This window comes from Micromys minutus, assembly GCF_963924665.1.
Source record: "Micromys minutus genome assembly, chromosome: 12".
In the NCBI taxonomy this organism is placed as follows: Eukaryota; Metazoa; Chordata; class Mammalia; order Rodentia; family Muridae; genus Micromys; species Micromys minutus.
In genome coordinates, this window is record NC_137981.1 from 61,449,682 (window position 1) to 61,467,765 (window position 18,084).

An 18,084-nucleotide genomic window follows, 5' to 3' on the forward strand; every position below is an offset into this window, starting at 1 on the left:
TGAGCGCTCCGAGAAGATGGAGCCGCCGCCGCCGCCAGCGCCGCCGCCGCTTCCTTGCGCTCCCCCGACCCTCCGGGGTCAGCAGCCACTGCAGTCACCGGCGCCCGGTCTCCCGGCGCGCGAGGTCCCGGAGCCGCGGGCCAGGACGCCGCCGAGGGTGTAGAGCGCTCCCGGAGGTGAGGGGCCGCGGCCGGGAAGTTTGTCCGGACAGGGCTCCGCCCGGTCCCACAGGCGAGCGGCTTTACAGGGCACCGACAGCCCGTCGGGTGGGTCCCGGGCGGGTGCGGGGCAGCGAGTGGCGGCGACGGGGCGGCTTTGTTGTGCTCGGGCGGCGGCGTCCGGAGGCCCAGACCCCGCGTCCCGCGGCGTCGACCCCGCCCAGCCTGGGCCTCCGTGCGCCGCGCGTCCACCACGCGCGCTCGCGGCTTCGCGAGCTGTACCTGAGACCCTCGGCGGCGCGGTGCACGTCCGGTGCCCTGTCCCGGGCCGCGCCGTCCGGCGGTCGGTGCGGGGCGGTTGCGTAACACTTCTGTCGAGCTGACTTCTCCTGGGCCGGCCTCCGCGGCCTGAGTCTGTAGCGCCAGTCCCCAGCCCTGGTCACGCACGCACAACTCTGGTCTGCGTGGCGGGGTCTCACCCGGGCGACCTTTGCACCAAGAGGCGTGCTGGTTGTCCCTGGGTGTAAATATATGCTTGTGAATGTGAACAGGAGAGAACGGGACGTGCAGATTTTGTTGACAAAAAAGTTTGAGTGAGGGCTGGAGAGATGGCTCAATGGTTAAGAGCACTGACTACTCTTCCAGAGGTCCTGAGTTCAAATCCCACAACCACATGGTAGCTCACAACCATCTGTAATGAGATTTCATGCCCTCTTCTGTGCGTCTGAAGACAGCAACAGTGTACTTATATATAATAAGTAAATCTTTAAAAAAAAAAAAGACATCTTTTTAAAAAGTTTGAGGGAGGACGCCTTTAAATTTCTCCTGCTTACCTGTAATATAGCCGTTTATTATGGAATTTGTACCAAATCTTGCTCCGTAGTTTTAGTTTAACCTCAGGTTAGGTTTGTAAATGATGCTCACCAGTTTTGAGTGCTAAATCTGGAGACAAGGCTACTTTTTGTGACCTCCCCCCCCCCATTTTAGCAACTGTTGTAATAAGGCATTAACAAAAAATCTTTCAGCACAGGAATGCAGACGCTGCTTAGAAAGCCTGTTTTAACTTAACTATAATTAACAAGACATTACAGTATTCAGCCTCTCGTAAAAAGTTTGTCTGGTTATCCAGGTATAGAAAACTGTTGAACGAATTCACCATGGCTGCTTAACTTTTCCCACATTTCAAAATGTCAGTGTCATATGGTACCAACAGAGGCTGCTGTGCAGAATTGGAATAGAATTAGAAAATCCGAAGTTTTGAACTGAGAGTTATTCTTGAGCCTTGCCATCTAGTTGGAATTGAATAAGTGTAAATTGGAGCTGTCTGTATTTCCTTAGTGAATCATGGCTTTGGTGGGAGGGACTTTCAATGGTGGGAGGGACTTTCAGTGGTGGGCGGGGAACACGCTTACAATAAAGTGCCTTGTTATTTTAAATGCTGTGTTGTAAATAGCCTGCCCTAGGCTCTTAAAACTCACTGGAGAGTGGAATGGAGGTTGGAGCTGGTAAATCCACACTAAACTATGAAAGCTATTGGGGAGCCATGTGGGCTAGGGTAAGTCGGGGATGAGAATGTTGTGTTTTTATCTGGAAAACTAGACCAACACAATGTTTTGTAATTATTTCATGCTTGTAATAACGTGAAACTTTTCAGCAATATTCCATACTATTTAAAGATAGTATGTTTGAAGGACTACAGAATATACATTTAATACATTTATATTGTCTGTGCTGTAAATGTGTTTTACAAATGGTTGATGTGTTCCAGTCCACAGAAGGAGCATGTTGGCTTTGTGGAAGCTGTAGAAACTCCCAGAAATCTCGGTCCTTGTAAAAAGCCCATTGCTTGGGGTGTTGTCTGGAGTAGCTGGAGATCAGGGAAGTTAAAGGCATAACTGTTGTGTCCTCTGAGGGGCACCCCTAGATTTTTAGGACCTGCTTGTGCTGCTAATATCCCTGAATGTTTTTTAACTGCTCTCTCAATGCTTTTAAGCCAAATGTTACTTGATTTATTGTTTCATCTTGAAGCTTTAATAAAACAGTAATGTTGAAAATAAAGATAATTGGTGGAGATGCTAAAATTAGGAGGGAAATTTGGCACTTCTTAATGCTTGCCATTCACTTGGCATGTTCGTTATGTTGGTTAATGTCTAGACTGTGTCGACTTAATTGTGAGAGTGGTAGATTTTTTTTTTTTTTGTAAAGTTAATTAACAAGTACTTTTTGTTTGTGTGCCAATATTTGACATACATAAGATTTTTTTGGAGGAAGAATGAAAAGTGTCATATTTCATAGCAGGACTTTGCATTTCTTATTAGCCCTGATTGCTAAGATACCTTTGCAGACTCTAAAGATCTGTAAATCAGGGTGGCACAGACCTTGAAGAATGGGAGTTGGTTTTGACTGCAGTAGACCTGGGTTTAGAATATGAACCCCCCCCCCCCCCAAGTTATCTGAAGTAGGAATGCTGAGGGCTAACACTTTCCATTACTAATTAACTCCATTCTACCTCCTGAGGCTTTCTCCTGTTTTATTTTATTTATTTCGTAAACATTAAGAGTCCCCCAGACAGCATCTGTCCCCTCCCCAGCATTGTCTGACTGCCTGAATACATTCTTCACTCTTGTGTGTTCAAGCTTTTCCACGGAAGTTGGAGACTCCCAAGGGTCCTCCATCAGCTAACCCTTCAGCTTTTCCCGTTGGTGTAGAATGTGGTCTTAGACCTGAAATAATCATGCCCTTGCATTAAAACAGGCAGGCAAGCACACATGAATGTTTGTGCTCGGTTGAACCCCTCTGGGGTTCTTTGATAGAATGTACATTATGGGGAACTTAGGGGGAGGGTTCTGAGGAAGCAAAGCTTGCTCAGATGTGGAATGCTGATGGAGGTGGTCTGTCCTATCCTCTTCAGCTACTTGCTCTTAGATTCAACAGGGACTGTTCATCTACTGTGGCCACTGCACATAGATTCACCAAGGTCTTATGGTGACTTGATTATTGGACAGAGGGGAAACAGTGTTTTCCTGAATCTCTAGGAAGAGAGTAACTGCTTTCCTTGGGGAGACCCTCCTTATGAAGGGCAGTCTTAGCCTCTGACTTTCTGAGGTAGGCAGGATTGGGGTGGTACATCTGTGTGGTGGTATATAAATCTGATATTTAGTGTCTGACTCAAGGCCTGGCCTCTGTGCTTGATTTAGTTTCATCTTTGCTAGTTACTTATAGTGGGAATGTAATTTTAATAATAAGTGGAGATTTTGGTCTAAGAAATGCTGTTTTAAAATATGTTCTCCCTCCCCCTCAAAAACCCAAATAAACAAATGAAGAAAAATGGGGGAGCATCGAGCAAACATTTGCCATTCCAGTGCAGGGGGGCTAAGGCAGGTGGACTGTGTATTTTGAGGCCAGCCTGGGCCACATAGACTATGTCACAAACAAGGCTGGTAACATAGCCCAAATCTAATGACCTTAGTTTGAGTTCCTAGAACCTACATGATAGAAGGAAAGAACTTACTACTGTAGGTTGTCCTCTGATCTTCTCAGGTATGCTGTGACATTCATACATACAATCAAATATAAGCAAACAACAACAAAAATCCACTAAAATAGAGCCAACATGTACAGGTTTTAGCTGGTTTACTAGTTGATGTTTGATGTGTGTTTGGCAGCCTGTGAGGGATTGGCAAGTGTGAGGAGAAACCGTTGAGAGTGAGAATTCCTGTCTGCTAGCATTCTCCTGGATCTGGGAGGACTGGAACTGGGTTTGGTAGGAAGCATGGAAGGACTGCTTAAAATGCTGTGCTCAGTTGTTGGTGGCCGTCCAGCTCAGCAGAGGGTTTGGTAATGGCTCTCATTTAGCAGTAAAGTGGTTTTGTTTCTTGATGTTGCAGATTTTTTGTTTGTTTGGGGTCTTTGTTTTGCTTTGCTTTGAGGTAGGGATTTATTGGGAAGCCCTTACTGGTTTGGAACTCGCTTTAAACCAGGCTGGCCTCCTGAAGGCTGCTATTACAGGTGTGAGTTTCTTAGTTGTTTCTGGTTTTCAGTTTCTTTTTTTTTTTTTTTTTTCCTATTTTATTTTATTTTATTTATTTTATTTTATGTGAGTACAGTGTTGCTGCCTTCAGACACACTAGAAGAGGTCATTACAGAGGTTGTGAGCCACCATGTGGTTGTTGGAAATTGAACTCAGGACCTCTGGAAGAGCAGTCAGTGCTCTTAACTGCTGAGCCATCTCTCCAGCCCCCTGGTTTTCAGTTTTAATGTCTTCTTTACTCTAAAATACATTTAAATTAGCTGTTAATGCCAAAACAATTCAAAAGCTGGATTTACTTATTTGATATTCCCAAGGGTCATATGTATAAACTTATTGATGAGGGAAAAAAATTCCCATCTGTCAGGTCTTGTTAAAATGGTGTGGGAGTAGCTCAGTGTAGCTCATCCCCAGCTGTAGTCTTCATTGACTGCTGAGTATTTCCATGAAAATTTTCATTTAAAAGTTTTAAGATTTGGTTATAAAACCAAGGTTTAATCTTCAAACTAAACCTTAAAGTACAAGGTCTCTGAGCTGAGACAAGAGCTTTTCTTTTTTATGACACTGAAATTATGCTTCTTTCTAGATGATTCTGTCAAGGACCAGGGACCCTAGTAGGTGCTGTTTAACATAACCTGTTAAAAAAAAAAACAGTACCTGGGGTGTTCTAGGACCAGCACTTCTTACAAAATGTTGGGGAGAAATTAGAGAAAAATCAAAATACTGAAGAAAACCAGGTGGTAGCTTTATGAAGTGTCACTGAAGAATCCTCTTTGCCTGCCTGTGCTACAAATTGTTCATGAGTCTGGAAAGGGCAGGCGGAACCAAAACCCTTGCTGTTGTTCCTGGCCCCTAGCTCAGCTCGATTCTGAGCTAGTTTCACTCTGACATAGAAGGGTCTTGACTTTTTCTGCTCTGGTCAACAAGGTCTCATAGATAGCACAGGCTGACTACAAACTCAGGGTAGTCAAGGATTCTTAACTCCTGCTATTTCCATGCACCCAACTTCATGGAGTTGGCTTTGTTTGTTTGTTTGTTTGTTTGTTTGTGGAGGGGTAGATTGTGTAGTAGGAGTTGCCCTGGCTGGAACTCAGGATCTCCTGCTTGTTGGTGGGTGCTGTTACATACACTGAGCCACACTGCCAGTCCCTTGGCTACTTTTATGACTGGAGTGTTTGCAGAACATATGGGGGCGTTGTGTGAAAGACCTCCCTTGGTGGTTCAGTGTCTGAGTTAGAGTGATAGAGGGGTAGGATGGTGTGTGAGCCATTCCTGGGGTTTAGACTCCAGTCAGAGTGGGACTCAGTATCTAGGTCTAGGAACCATGGTTTAGAAAGAGAACTATTATCCGTGTTTGTGTGGGAGGGGAGGGGGAGATTGTTTGCAGGTATGTACAGTTTATTTCCATGACATCGAATGTATTCTCATCACTGTGGCAAGCAGCATTTGTCTATTACCGAAGACTTTCTCATGGACATCAGGCCATCACTTCCTGTTTTCTTGCTTCTGATTAATCTCTGTTCTGTTTCTGGATTTGCTTACTCTAGGTATGCAATGTGAGCAGAGGGGTACTTAATGTATTTTGTGAGCAACTACTTCATTCAACACCATGTCTCTAAGGTTATCTATCTATCTACTTTGTGGCCTGTAATGGTACTTCCATGTTAAAACTGAGCGCTAGGGCGTGGACATGTGAGGCTGTATGATGGTCTTGTGAGAACTGTCCTTAGCCAATTTTTGTTTTGCTTGTTTTTTTTGTTTTGTTTTGTTTTTGAGACAAAGTCACAGTATGTATCTCTGGCTGGCCTGGAACTTGCTGTGTAGACTAGGCTAGCTGGCCTTGGACTCACAGAGATACATTTGCTTCTACCTCTGAGATCAAAGGGGTGTGCTTCCATGCCTGGCCCTACTCAGTCACATTTTGTTTGGCCATTGGAGTCATACTCAGAGACAGGACATTGCTGTGGATGGAGCGTTCTCCTTGCACAGCCCAGTTCACTGTACTTTACAGCATCTGCTAAGGACGTGGGAGGACCACTTTTGAACAGGTGTTTCCCAGCTATATATGACCATATGTCAGTCTGAAGGGGGTAAGCAGAGTGCTCCTGCCTGTCTCATACACTGCTTGCAGAAAAGCCCACTGGTCCATCTTATAGGCAGGTAGGTGTGGAAGTGACAATTGGTCCCTTAGGTTGCTGTCCTGTGGAGTAAGCCACTTCTCAGTGAGTTTGTTCTCAGTGGAGTATGGGTTTTTGCCATTTAGAAGTGATGAAGACCTGGTGCTTTGAACTTGTATGGGATTGCAGAATATACTCTGCCCTGGCTGTTGGGCTATGGTTACTTCCAGAGGCTGAGCCACTTGCTCAGATGTGTGCAGCCTGGTGCCTGGCTGCAGGTCTGTGTCCAGTGGGCTTAGGATACAACTGGATTGACAGTTTCCCTTGGACTTTTCTTCTCCTCAGACTATCACCCTGACTGACACACCTGCTTGTGTTCAGTGTGGCATCTTTTCTGCTATCCATGCTGAATTTGGGCTGGTTCTTGTCCCCTGGCCTGATTAAAACCTTTTTCCTACTCATTGTGAACCCTTAGATGTGTTTTCACTGTAATACATGATAGCCCTGTCCTGTGAACATTACTAATTCCTATCTTTATCTTCTAGCCTATGCTAGAGCCCAAGGGGGTTTTAGTTTTGTTTCCCCCCCCCCCCCTTTTTTTTTTTTTTTTTACAACAGGTTTTTGGCTGTCTTAGAACTCGCTCTATAGAGATCTGCTTATTTCTGCCTCTCTAGAGTTGATATTGAAGACATGCATCACCATGCCTGGTTTTTTGTCAAATTTTTATTAACATATTTTATGCTGGTCTTAAATAAAATTATCTGTCTCTCATCTTAAAGTTTAAGCTGCACAGTCACAGGCTGGTCATTTTTTAATACCTAGTGAAAGAGACACCTTGTATAGGTGTTCAGTTTGTACATTGGTCCAAAGTCCTACAGGTATGAGATTCATATCACAAATATAATCATTCATTTGAGAGTATGTTTAGCATGTTTGAAGACTCTGGGCTACTCTCCGAGGACCTGGACAGCAACTAGTCACCATCCTTGATAGTATCATGAATTCTCTGCAGAGTATACATGATTACCCTCTTCTGGGACATGTGCTGAGACTATTCCTGTTTTTCCAGTGCCTGGAAGTTGGTCTAATTTCTACTATCTCTTTGATTTAAACTCCCTGCCTGACTTTGTGCTGGGTTATAGCATGTGGTGTCAGAGTTGGCTGATAGGCAAGAGCTGATGTGTAATAGAGATGAAGTGCATCCTGTTCCTTCCTCACAAAAGTGTCACAGCAGCTGCCATGGGCTTGCCAGGGCTGGAGGAAAGCTTTGATGTGGAAAGCAAGGTCTTGAAGCAGACTACTTATTCCTCCTCACTATAGACTGAGCTTGTGCCAGCGTGACCTGAAAGCCACCATGCTTTAGGTCTTGGATCTGCACAGGAGATGAGTACCTAGCAGTGAGTGATGGCTGCTGCCACACATGGCATGGATGAGTGAGCAAGAAGCAAAACAGAATCCAGAGGCGATATAATCCTACAGTAAAAGGACAAAAGCTGGTCAAGCTGTCTGCTGTGAACAGACATCATGACCAAGGCAACTCTAATAAGGACAATTTTAATTGGGGTTGGCTTACAGGTTTAGAGGTTCAGTCCATTATCCTCAAGGTGGGAGCATAGCAGTATCTAGGCAGCGATGTTGCAGGAGGAGCTGAGAGTTCATCTTCATCTGAAGGCTGCTAGTGGAAGCCTGACTTCCAGGTAGCTAGGATGAGGGTCTTAAAGCCCATACCCACAGTGACACACCTACTCCAACAAGGCCACACCTCCAAATAGTGCCACTCCCTGGGCCTAGCATATACAAACCGTCACACTGATCCTAGGTATTAGGTTTGGGCAGCGGGTGTTAGTGGCATGCTGCCTGATGTAGCTGCTACTTCTGAGCATGTGAGCTTCTTGTGAATGCTGTCAGCCTAATGATGTATGCAGTAGGAAAAGATTGACCATGGTCCCCAGTCCTTCTGTTCCTCCTGACTTCAGTAGCCTCTATTTCAGAACAAATTTCAGGGAAGGTTTGAGCCCACCAGGGCCTCCTTTGTGCCCTGTGACTGAGCTTTGGCACTGGGATGGGCAAGAAATATGGATTAACATAAATTATGGTTTAATAGAACCTTGTGTGGCTGCTTTCTTCATAACTGTTTCCTTGCCTAGCTGTGAAAGTAGTCTCTGTAGTCTGCTAGCATCCTTTGGTGGTAAACTCTGCTGTCACAGACCATACCTTCCTAGAGGAATGTTCCAGAAAGAACTTCTCTGTCCTGATGACCCTGTGGCATGTGTGAATAGATAGCTACAGGCTGATTAAATGCCTGAGATTTTTATAGTCGCTACTGTGTCTTTAAGTCCAGACCACTAGAGCCCTTCTCTGTTCACATCCCAGCTTCTGTGGACTGGAGTGCTGCACTGGCTAGGCAGCCTCTGGATTCCTGGCCAGGACCCTGTTTCTAACCCAGCTTGTGCACATTTGCCCAAGGCTATTCTAAATGGAGTCCTGCTGCCTTTGGTTTGTTTCCAGTCTCCATGCAGGAGACTGCATTCTTCCCTCCAGCTGGAATTCTACTTCTACCCCCTCCTCAGGCAGACTCCTTATCTATTCAGTTTCTCTGACCTTCCCCTTCATCCTCCTCCGGTCCTGTGCCCTGGATTCCCCTCCTTGGGGAGTGGGGGGAGTCTTCTCTGCAGCTCATTTGCTTACTTACCTTCTGCCTCACTTCATTGTAAATTGCTGAAGAGGAGGTTCTTAGTCACTCTGTCAGTGCCTGAGACTTAATAGGCATTCGACCCATGTCTGTAATCTAAGCTATGGAGAGGCTGAGTCAGGAGGATTGTGTGTTTCAGGCTTCCCTTGGCTATATAGCAAGGCCTTACTCAAAAATGATGCCACTAGGTGTACATACATAGATGCAGACTACTCATTCTCTCAAAATAAAGACTCCTTCTCCACTTACAGAGTACACGGGGTAGGTACAGAGTGGGGGGTGGGATGAATGCATAATGTCAGGTGTCTTTCTTAAACTGCCATTTGTTATAAAGACAGGTGGTGTTAGTTTTAATTGTCAACTTGACACAACCGAGTATCACATGGGAAAGTCTTAATGAGGGGTTGCTTGATTAGTTTGGCTTGTGGGCCTATCTGCAGGAATCAGTTTTGATTGTATTTATTGAAGCAAAAGACTCACGTGGGCCATGCCATTCTCAGGATCCTGGGCGGTTTCTGTGTAGAGAGTGAGTAGGAATGTGTGTGTTTATTCTTGCTACATTTGACAAGTACCTGCTGTGTGATGTCCCATAATGAGGGACTGTAACCTGGAATTGTGAGGCAAGCAGAACCTTCCTCCCCTAATTGCTTATTGTCAGGTGTTTATTAAAGGTGTGTTCACAGTTCTAATTTTTGAAAGAAAGGGAAGAAAGTGTAAGCTTTAGAAACTGATTTTATGTGAATTCTGAGTGGAAAGGTAGTAATTCTTTGCAGGTTCCTAGCCGAGTGAGTGACTCCCAGGACTCTCCATACACGCTTTGCAGGCCCTTAGAAACCATCCTGTTTTTGTTGGAATGTGAGCTTATGGTTTTAGAAACCCAGGTCTTTCAGAACAGATGATCAGTCCAGGAAGTTCCTAGAAGTGAGTGTGGTTGCAATTTGCCCCATTTTACATCAATTAAGCAAAGCTCTAGGCTTCTGGGCTGTAGCCAACCTGGGCCTAGGAGCTCAGCTGCCTGATCTCATAGCTCACTATCTGTATTGCCTTACACAACTTCAGTGACTCAGAGTAGTAGAAACCATATATTAAAATGTAGATTTCACATTGTGAACTTTAGTTTTTTGTCACTTGTACTGAGAGTGGGTCTTTAAAACAGTGAAGAACCTGTCCCCATATACAGCACAGTCAATGTGATGTCATTTCTAATATCTCCTGTTGTGTGTGGTTATATGACAGCATGTAAGTTAATTCATATATAGCTTAGGGCAGTGTCTAGCCTGAAGTTAGTACTGGATAATGTTACCTGTATTTTTGTTCCATGTGAAGAAGTCTTTGAAGCAGGGTCTTGTTTTGTGGTTATGGGGTTTTTTACTGGAACTAGAAGTCCCAATTCTTTGCCTATTTTTAGAGGGTGCTCTTTTGGGGGTCAGTTTTTCTGTGTGTTTTTGAAACTCCAAAGTATATCATTTGAAGTGGGATTTTTGTGCTCTTCAGAGTAAGAGGGAATCAGAGGGAAGAGTGTAAAAGACTGCTCTGATCTGGGGCATGTCAGCCTTTCTATTCTACAGAGGGCACTATGCAGGTAAAGACTGTGTGAGTGGCAAGGGCACAGGGAAGGGTGCCAGCATCTCACTGTTGGAAGTATAGATATTTCTTGGTTCGTGACTGGGTTACCTCTTGATAAATGCATAATAAAGTGGAAATATTGAAAGTAGAAAATACATGCAATGCATAAAACCCACAGCTTGCAGCTCAGCATCACAGCATGCTGCAGACTATCAGGCTTTCTTCTTGTCATCTCAGGGCAGCTGGTACTGTGGACATGGACGAGCATCATTAGAGCATCTGACCACACCTGATAGCCCAGGGAAAAGTCCAAGTGCACATTCTGAGGATACTGTCCCCCGAGTGCCTTTTCTTCTGCTTTATGAGAGTTGAGGACTCCTAAGCATGACTTTGGTTTTGGTTTTGGTTTTTGTTTTTTTTGGGGGGGGGAGAAAAAGTTTATTTTCAAAGTCAAATCATAATTTTATGAACTTGTCCTTTAGGATGGATACTCAGTGTTTGATTTGGACAGTGTCTGCTCTGAACTTAATTGAGAAAACACAAATTAACTCTTTTGTTTTTAAAGATTGGAAAGTAATTTGCTATTTGGTCTAATCACACAAGAGACTTTTCTTTTGCATAAATGAGGGGTTTGCACTTAATCAGGGGTTTCTTAGGATTGATAAAGTCAAAAAAAGTCTTCGGGTTAAAAAAGGTTGGGGAGTAAATCTTGTACTATATCTTAATATCTCTTAAAGAACAACAACAGGAAATTAGTAGCTGTAATCTTTTCAGCTATAAAAACCAAATACAACAGATTTACTATAGTTCACAAGCATATCAGTTACATTGATTCTCTGGCACTTAAGCACAAGGGCAACCTTTTAAAACCTTGAAAATTAGGCCATAAGATTAAAAAAAAAGAAACCAAAAAAACCAAAAACAGTTCATGATCTGACATTCAGCAAATTCACCTAAAAATAGTTTATCACAAACACAACTCCCTACTTCAAGCAAGCTTTATATAGGTGAGGCCAGATCACTTTAGTAGCTTTGTGGGATGCTATTCTATAAAAAATGTTCTTAGAAAGTTAATCACCAGTATGTTTTTGGAGATTTGGTACATCTCTGGGTAAATGCCTATCTACTGCATTTAAGAAATGACCACTGACTTTGCCTCATCCTAATGACTAAGCATAACTTTGAGTAGAACAATTTCTAGTACTTGCTCACTCTTTTTAAAGTTGTATTTATTTCATATGCATGAGAACTTTGCAGAGTGACTGGTGCCTGAAGATGGTCTCAGATTTCCTGAACTGGAGTTAAATGGTGGTTGTGGTCTACCCTTTGGGTGCTAGGCATTGAATCCTGGCCCTCTGGAAGAGTGACATGTGATCTTAACTGCTGAGCTAGTTCTCCAGCCTTGTTATGTTCATTCTCAGGGTATTGTGTGGAACACTTTCAACTTTAGTAGAGAATACCTTCAATATGGTGAGTTTTGGATGTTTTATTCAGAAAAATTGGGGAGGGCTTCATCAAAAAATATGAAGGACCACAGTCCCAGGTGGGTGAAGGAAGATGTTGGGTAAAGCCACAGGCTTAGGGGACAGTGGTGTGGATCAGGAATTGGTTGATATTAGGGACAAACCAGAAATCTACTTGGTGTGTTTAACCCTAAATCCCAGGCTGTGGTTTTCAGAATTATATGACAGTGATCTTGGCAGTTGTTGAGACACTTGGCTGTGGACTTCCTGTTACAGGGAAATTCTTGGGACAGCTCCAGAGCCAAGTAGCACATGATACTTCTGAAAAGCAATACACTTTTTCTTTACTCTCTAGGTGGAATATTTCCAAAATCACCATGTATTTCTGGAAAGTATCTTTAACATTATGTGAAATCCACAAATGAACACTTTTGTCCCGTTTTCTTTTTCAGCGAGTGATGGTCTTCAAAATGAAAACTCTGGAAAATTTTAGGTTCTTTTTAGGAACTACAGAAATGGAAGGACAAACAGTTTTTGAAAGGAAGTTGTTCTGAAGCATGTTTACAATTCACTGACACTATTGACTGCTCTTTTTAAAATAATAAGACACTTTGAGAAGATTGTATTTATGGTAAAAGGAAACTGGACTAACAATGAGGCCAAAGACTTTTCCTGCCACAACTTACTCTGGAAATAGCCGGCAGCGATTGCAAGAGATTCGAGAGGGGCTGAAGCAGCCGTCCAAGTCTTCCAACCAGGGGCTGCTGGTGGGACCAAACAGTGACACTTCCCTGGATGCCAAAGTCCTGGGGAACAAAGATGCCTCCAGGCAGCAGCAGATGCGAGCCACCCCAAAGTTTGGACCTTATCAAAAAGCACTCAGGGAAATCCGATATTCCCTCCTGCCTTTTGCCAATGAGTCAGGCACTTCAGCGGCTGCAGAGGTGAACCGGCAGATGCTTCAGGAGTTGGTGAATGCAGGATGTGACCAGGTGGGTCTGGGTGTCAGCATCCTTCAGCAGCTCTGTGCAAGCTCTGAACTGATCTCACACTGCCCTTTTTTGTGTCCCTTAGCTGGTGGCTGCCTTCTCTCCAAGGGTCTTAGGCACTTTTCCTTATTGAAATTGTTCCTTGCTGTAACTTTTTCATTCCGCTGTGGGTTTGTTTGTGTGTATTTGTATGGAACCCAGGGCCCTGTGCATGCTAAGCATACGCTTCCTTACTCAGCTGTGCCTTCTTCCAGATCTATTCTTAGCCCTCTCCTTGGGACCTGCTTGGGATTATTCTCAGCTTCTGTGGGCAAGAGACTGGCTTCTCTTACCTTGTTTTTGGTTTGTATATCTATTTCCTTCCTGGAGGAGTGCTATTTATATTTAACCTGCATGAACCAGTCTCTGTTTTCTATTGATTGTGTTTTCTTAAAATTTTATTTGTGGACAGTTCTATGCCTGTCCTTATCCTGATTTCTTATTTATTATTAAAGACAAAGTTTCATGTAGCTCATTCTGGCCTTGAGTTCCTGATTCTTCTGCCTGTCCGCCCCCCCCCCCCCCCCCAAGACTTACTGGGATAGAAGTGTACTGCTGTAGCCAGGTGTTTTCTCCTATTTCAAAAAATAGGGAGTATACTGTTACAGAGAATATAGCCATGTTCAGAAAGCCAGAGACTTGGGAATCATCAAAATGTGGTTGCTCAAAACCAGTGTCTCCATTGGTGGAACATGAAGCATCTGTTACATGGCAGCATGTTACTCAGAACGGAGCATTTAGGACACTGTCATAGTGTGCACATCTGACTGTATCACAGTTGTAGAATGGGCTAACCCACGCCACCCTTTACTTCCAAAGGGAACGTCAGTCCTCTCGTAGTTACAGCTACAGAACTTATAGGACTGACTGCTGTGGTAATTAATGTGTTTGTGAAACATTCCACATTTTGTAGTGGCTTCTCTGACATGTGGGGATATATGTCACAGTTAACTTGGCTCTTGCAGGCATTATTCAGTGGAGTTACCTTTGTACAGAAGAACATTTTGAGTGATGTATAGCACTGGAGGCTGACAGTAGCCGCTGACCTGTTTTATTGTGAGAGTTTGAAGTTAAATATGCTGCCAAGTTCTGCTCCCTAACAGAACATGGTGGTTTAAAAATAGAGAAGGAACAACTCTGGGGAGACAGCAGAGTGAGGTGGAGGAGCAGGCTTTCAGGCTAACAGGAAATCTTAAGATCCACTCCTACTGTAAATCAGTTGCAAGCAAAAGAGGCATCCAGAACCTAAAATGTAAGAGAAACAAGTCAAACAAACAATCCAGAGTACAGGTGCCATCTTATTAAAGTAAAATCCATTAGTGATAATTGCAGAGCAAGAATGAATTGAGTGCTTCTTTAATACAGTGTTTAATACAGTGAAATGCAAATACAGGGAAGCCAAGGCATGTTGCCTGCAAGGCTCATCCATGTTAATTTATGTTAATTGCTAGCAGAAAGGACTCCCTTTTACCAAAATCAATGCTCCTGAAATAATTCAGTCAGTTTGCAGTCTACTGTTACTTTAAAACTTAAAACAGCTGCACCCCCCTCCATCTTCAGCTCAGACAAGAGTGCATTTGCTTTTAGAAGGTTCTGGTAGGAAAGTCATACTGTGAACATAGGCAGCAAGAGGAGAGGACTGACAGTTCCCTGGAGCTGTGTGTGGGTGGACTGAAGCTGTGTTATATCTGTCTAATAGGGGAAGTGCACCTTGCACCTTCTCAGGCCTGGAAAACGTTAGATGCACTCTTTAGGTGCAACTTGATCCTTCCCTAGTTTGACTTAAAGTTCCTGTAATGTAGCAGAGTGGCCATAGTACCATGTATCCCTGTGGGGCATAGTGGTGGTAGCCCATGATTTTTCCACACACACTATTTCTTTTTGAGCCAGGTTCTTGCCAGACTGGTTTTGAACTCCAGAGCTCAAGTGAACCTCCTGTCTTGCTTTACCGTGCTTAACTCACAAGTAATATCTTAGCACCTGTGCATACACACATGCTTTTTTATGACTAGTTGAAAATATTTACTTGACTACCTAAAATGGTCATTTTCTTTTAAATGTCATATTAAGGTAAAATTTGCATTTTAAATGTGCACAAGTTATAAATTTACAGTCCCATTAATTTTATACATTAATTACACTCCTGTCTAGCATGTTAGGGTACTTTTGTAATTAAACCTTTTAAAATGGAAGTATCTGGAAAAAGTGAAAGATCTTAGGATATTTTCAACATAACAATGTAAAGTGTTTGCCACATGATATACTGTGTACATAATATGTGTAACTTTTACAAATAAAACACATGAAGCCTGTGATAGGCAAGTAACTAGGTTAATGTTATAGAAGGAGCTAGATGTTCTTTAGCTAGAGATTGAGGCCTTGGAAGGTGAGGTTCCAATTACACAATCACACTCTGCAGCTTTGGTTACATGTGGGTAGCATTTCTCTGTGGGACTTGTATTCTCCGCTTGAGTTGTAGTAGGTGACAGACAGGTGGGACACTTGTATGGTGAGGGTTACAGACTTGTTGGGAGACTGGCATAGCATGCACATGGCATACAGAGGTGTTGCTTGGAGACAGGAGGGTCTTCCTTATGGTACACATGTAGAGGTGCTGCTGGGTGACAGGCAGAGCACCTTCATGGGGGTCAAGTGTTAGGTGCCATGGCTAAGATTCAGGGGTGCTGCTGGGATAGTAGACAGCTTCTGCATCCTTTATGTGGGATATTTTTTTGGTTTCCTGTTCTCAGGGAGCCTGGGGTGTTTTGGAGCCTGAGGTCTTACTGTAGCTCCTGGTGCAGACCCATGGCTCCTGGCACTCTCTGAATAACACCTTCCTCAGGTTGTGTCCCCTAGGAAAAGATGTAGATGAGAAATTTCTTCCAGATAGTAGTACTAGGACATGGCTTTGCCTCCCTTGAGGAATACTGTTTTCTCTCTGGACCCCGAATCTGACCTGGTTTGTGCTTATCTAACCAGCCTGTAGTCTGTGACTCCGTGTACTTAACAGTTCTTTGGTCCTGGGTTTCTGTGTCAACTGTAGTTTTTCTAACCTACCCCATATGTACTCAAGTAATTCAGGTCTTTCATGGAACCAGGGCAGAGAGAATGTAAACAAATTGACTTTCTTCACTGCACAGGCAGTGGTCAGGATGTGCCTTAATGCAGGCGGCTTCCTGACAATGGGCCCATTGCATCCTGAGCTGTATGCTCTGGGAAATTAGCAAAGGAAGTCAGACATTCTTAAGCCATCAAGGGAAGAATGTGAAATTTCCTCAGTAAGTCTTTGGCAGCACTACAAAGGGACACAGCCTCCATGTACTAGGGGCTCACCTAGGAGTGAGTGAGTTGTTTGTAACATGTCCTACATGCTGTGTAAGATAGGCTGTAGGCCCTGTTTTAAGCTATAGTGAGTTGAGGAAAGTCAGAAAGAGCTCAACCTACAGAGCACTTGCCAGTGGCAGATCTTGAGGACTCCAGCTGAGTGGTGGCTCAGAGTTCTGGTTTGACATGTGATGCTTGTCTGTTTTCTGTGTGATGTAACTTCTCCCTCTTGTTCCCTTATATCCTGATGAGGGTGTGGGTTATCAAAATGCCTCTTTTGGCATTTGCTGGCAGAGGGCACAGCCTTGCAAGCACTGGTATCCATCCTCAATGCTCTAGCTGCAGCTCTGGTCCTTTGCATGCTCCAACAGCCCATTCTCTACCAGGGACAGATTTTCTATCTGTTTACTTATTTGAGGCATTTCAGGGTTGTATTTTGTATTTGTATTCTTGAAGGGATCTTGGTGTCTATCAAGCTTGTTTTGTTTCAGCAGTAGCCTCTTCTAGAAGTCCCCATGTAAATTTGAGGTATTCTGTTTAGCTCTCTATAATAATTTGTTTCCGACTTATAGGGGACTTGATTCGGGAGGACTGTGACTGCAGGCTGTGGTACTGTTGTTTCACTTCCCCTGCTCTGAGGCCTGGCTTTCAAGAGTCCTTCCAGTGCTTCCCAGCTTCCCAGCTGCTGGTTAATATTTGCCAAAGCAGATGTGACTCACATACTGGTCTAGGCAAAAGCATCTATCACCTCCCCCATCACCAAATGAGGGATAGTTCATAATCCACAAAGCAGATCTTTATGAAGTGTATCTGACCAACATGAAGAGATCCAGAGAGCTAGATGTGTTGTGCACACCTGTAAGGCAGTGCTAAGTTTGAGTCTTCCCTGGACTTTGTAGGGAAACCCTGTCTAAAGCAAGGAAAGAGAAATGGGAGGAAAGAATGTGCAGAAGGCAAAGCCAAGCTGCTTTTTTTCCTCTTTTTTCTTTTTTCTGGAAAGAGACCCACCTTTCAACTTGAACCTCCCCTGAAATCCTAGTAAGTGGGGAGGGAAGGAGGAAGCTTGTTTCAGTTTGTACTGCTAGTGACAGGAAATGGCTGACAATGGGCTTTGGGTGGGACAGCTGTTTGTCTCACTATCTTCTCCTCCTCTTCCTTTCCCTCCTCCTCCTACTCTTCTTCCTTCTCCATCTCCTTCAGTGGCTTTCACATCATTTGGCCCTGCCAAAAGGTAAACCACATACTTTGTGAAAAAGGATTTCTTTAAAGAGGATTTCAGGGTAGCTCTGTGACAGAGTATGTGCCTAGCATATGCAAGGTCCTACTCCCAGCATCTCATAAAGCCCAAAAAGTAAATAAATAAAATGACTTTGAGGAGATACAAAGAGTTTCTACCTCTCTGTCATTCCTGCTCTTAAGTCTTCTCCATACTAAATAAGGTATGTCCCTTTGTGGCCCTTTAGCACAAGAGTTATATCTTGTATAAGACAAAGAGTTGATTGCCTGCCATCCATCCCAGTCCAAGCCAGGCCCAACCTTGCCTTTAGCTTTGGAGATTAGATAGATTCATGGCACCATGGCTTTAGAAATATTATTTGTAATTTTATGGACATGGATATGACTACTCTAACATTTTAGGTTTAAAATTGGGCAATGTTTTCCTAGTTTAAAAAAGCATGTATTAAGCAGTATATGAATGTACTAGACA

General features: G+C 43.8%; 1 protein-coding gene across 1 annotated transcript in view; it reads left to right on the plus strand.

Annotated features, from left to right (window-relative positions):
* The first annotated feature begins 2 nt into the window (after positions 1-2).
* LATS2 (large tumor suppressor kinase 2) overlaps positions 3-18,084 on the plus strand; it is a 54,601-nt gene continuing 36,519 nt past the window's right edge. The window contains exons 1-2 of the mRNA XM_080926209.1: positions 3-176; positions 12,477-13,016. Coding sequence (XP_080782335.1) covers positions 12,678-13,016 — 339 coding nt within the window. The 5' untranslated portion in view covers positions 3-176; positions 12,477-12,677. The remainder of the gene's footprint in view (positions 177-12,476; positions 13,017-18,084) is intronic.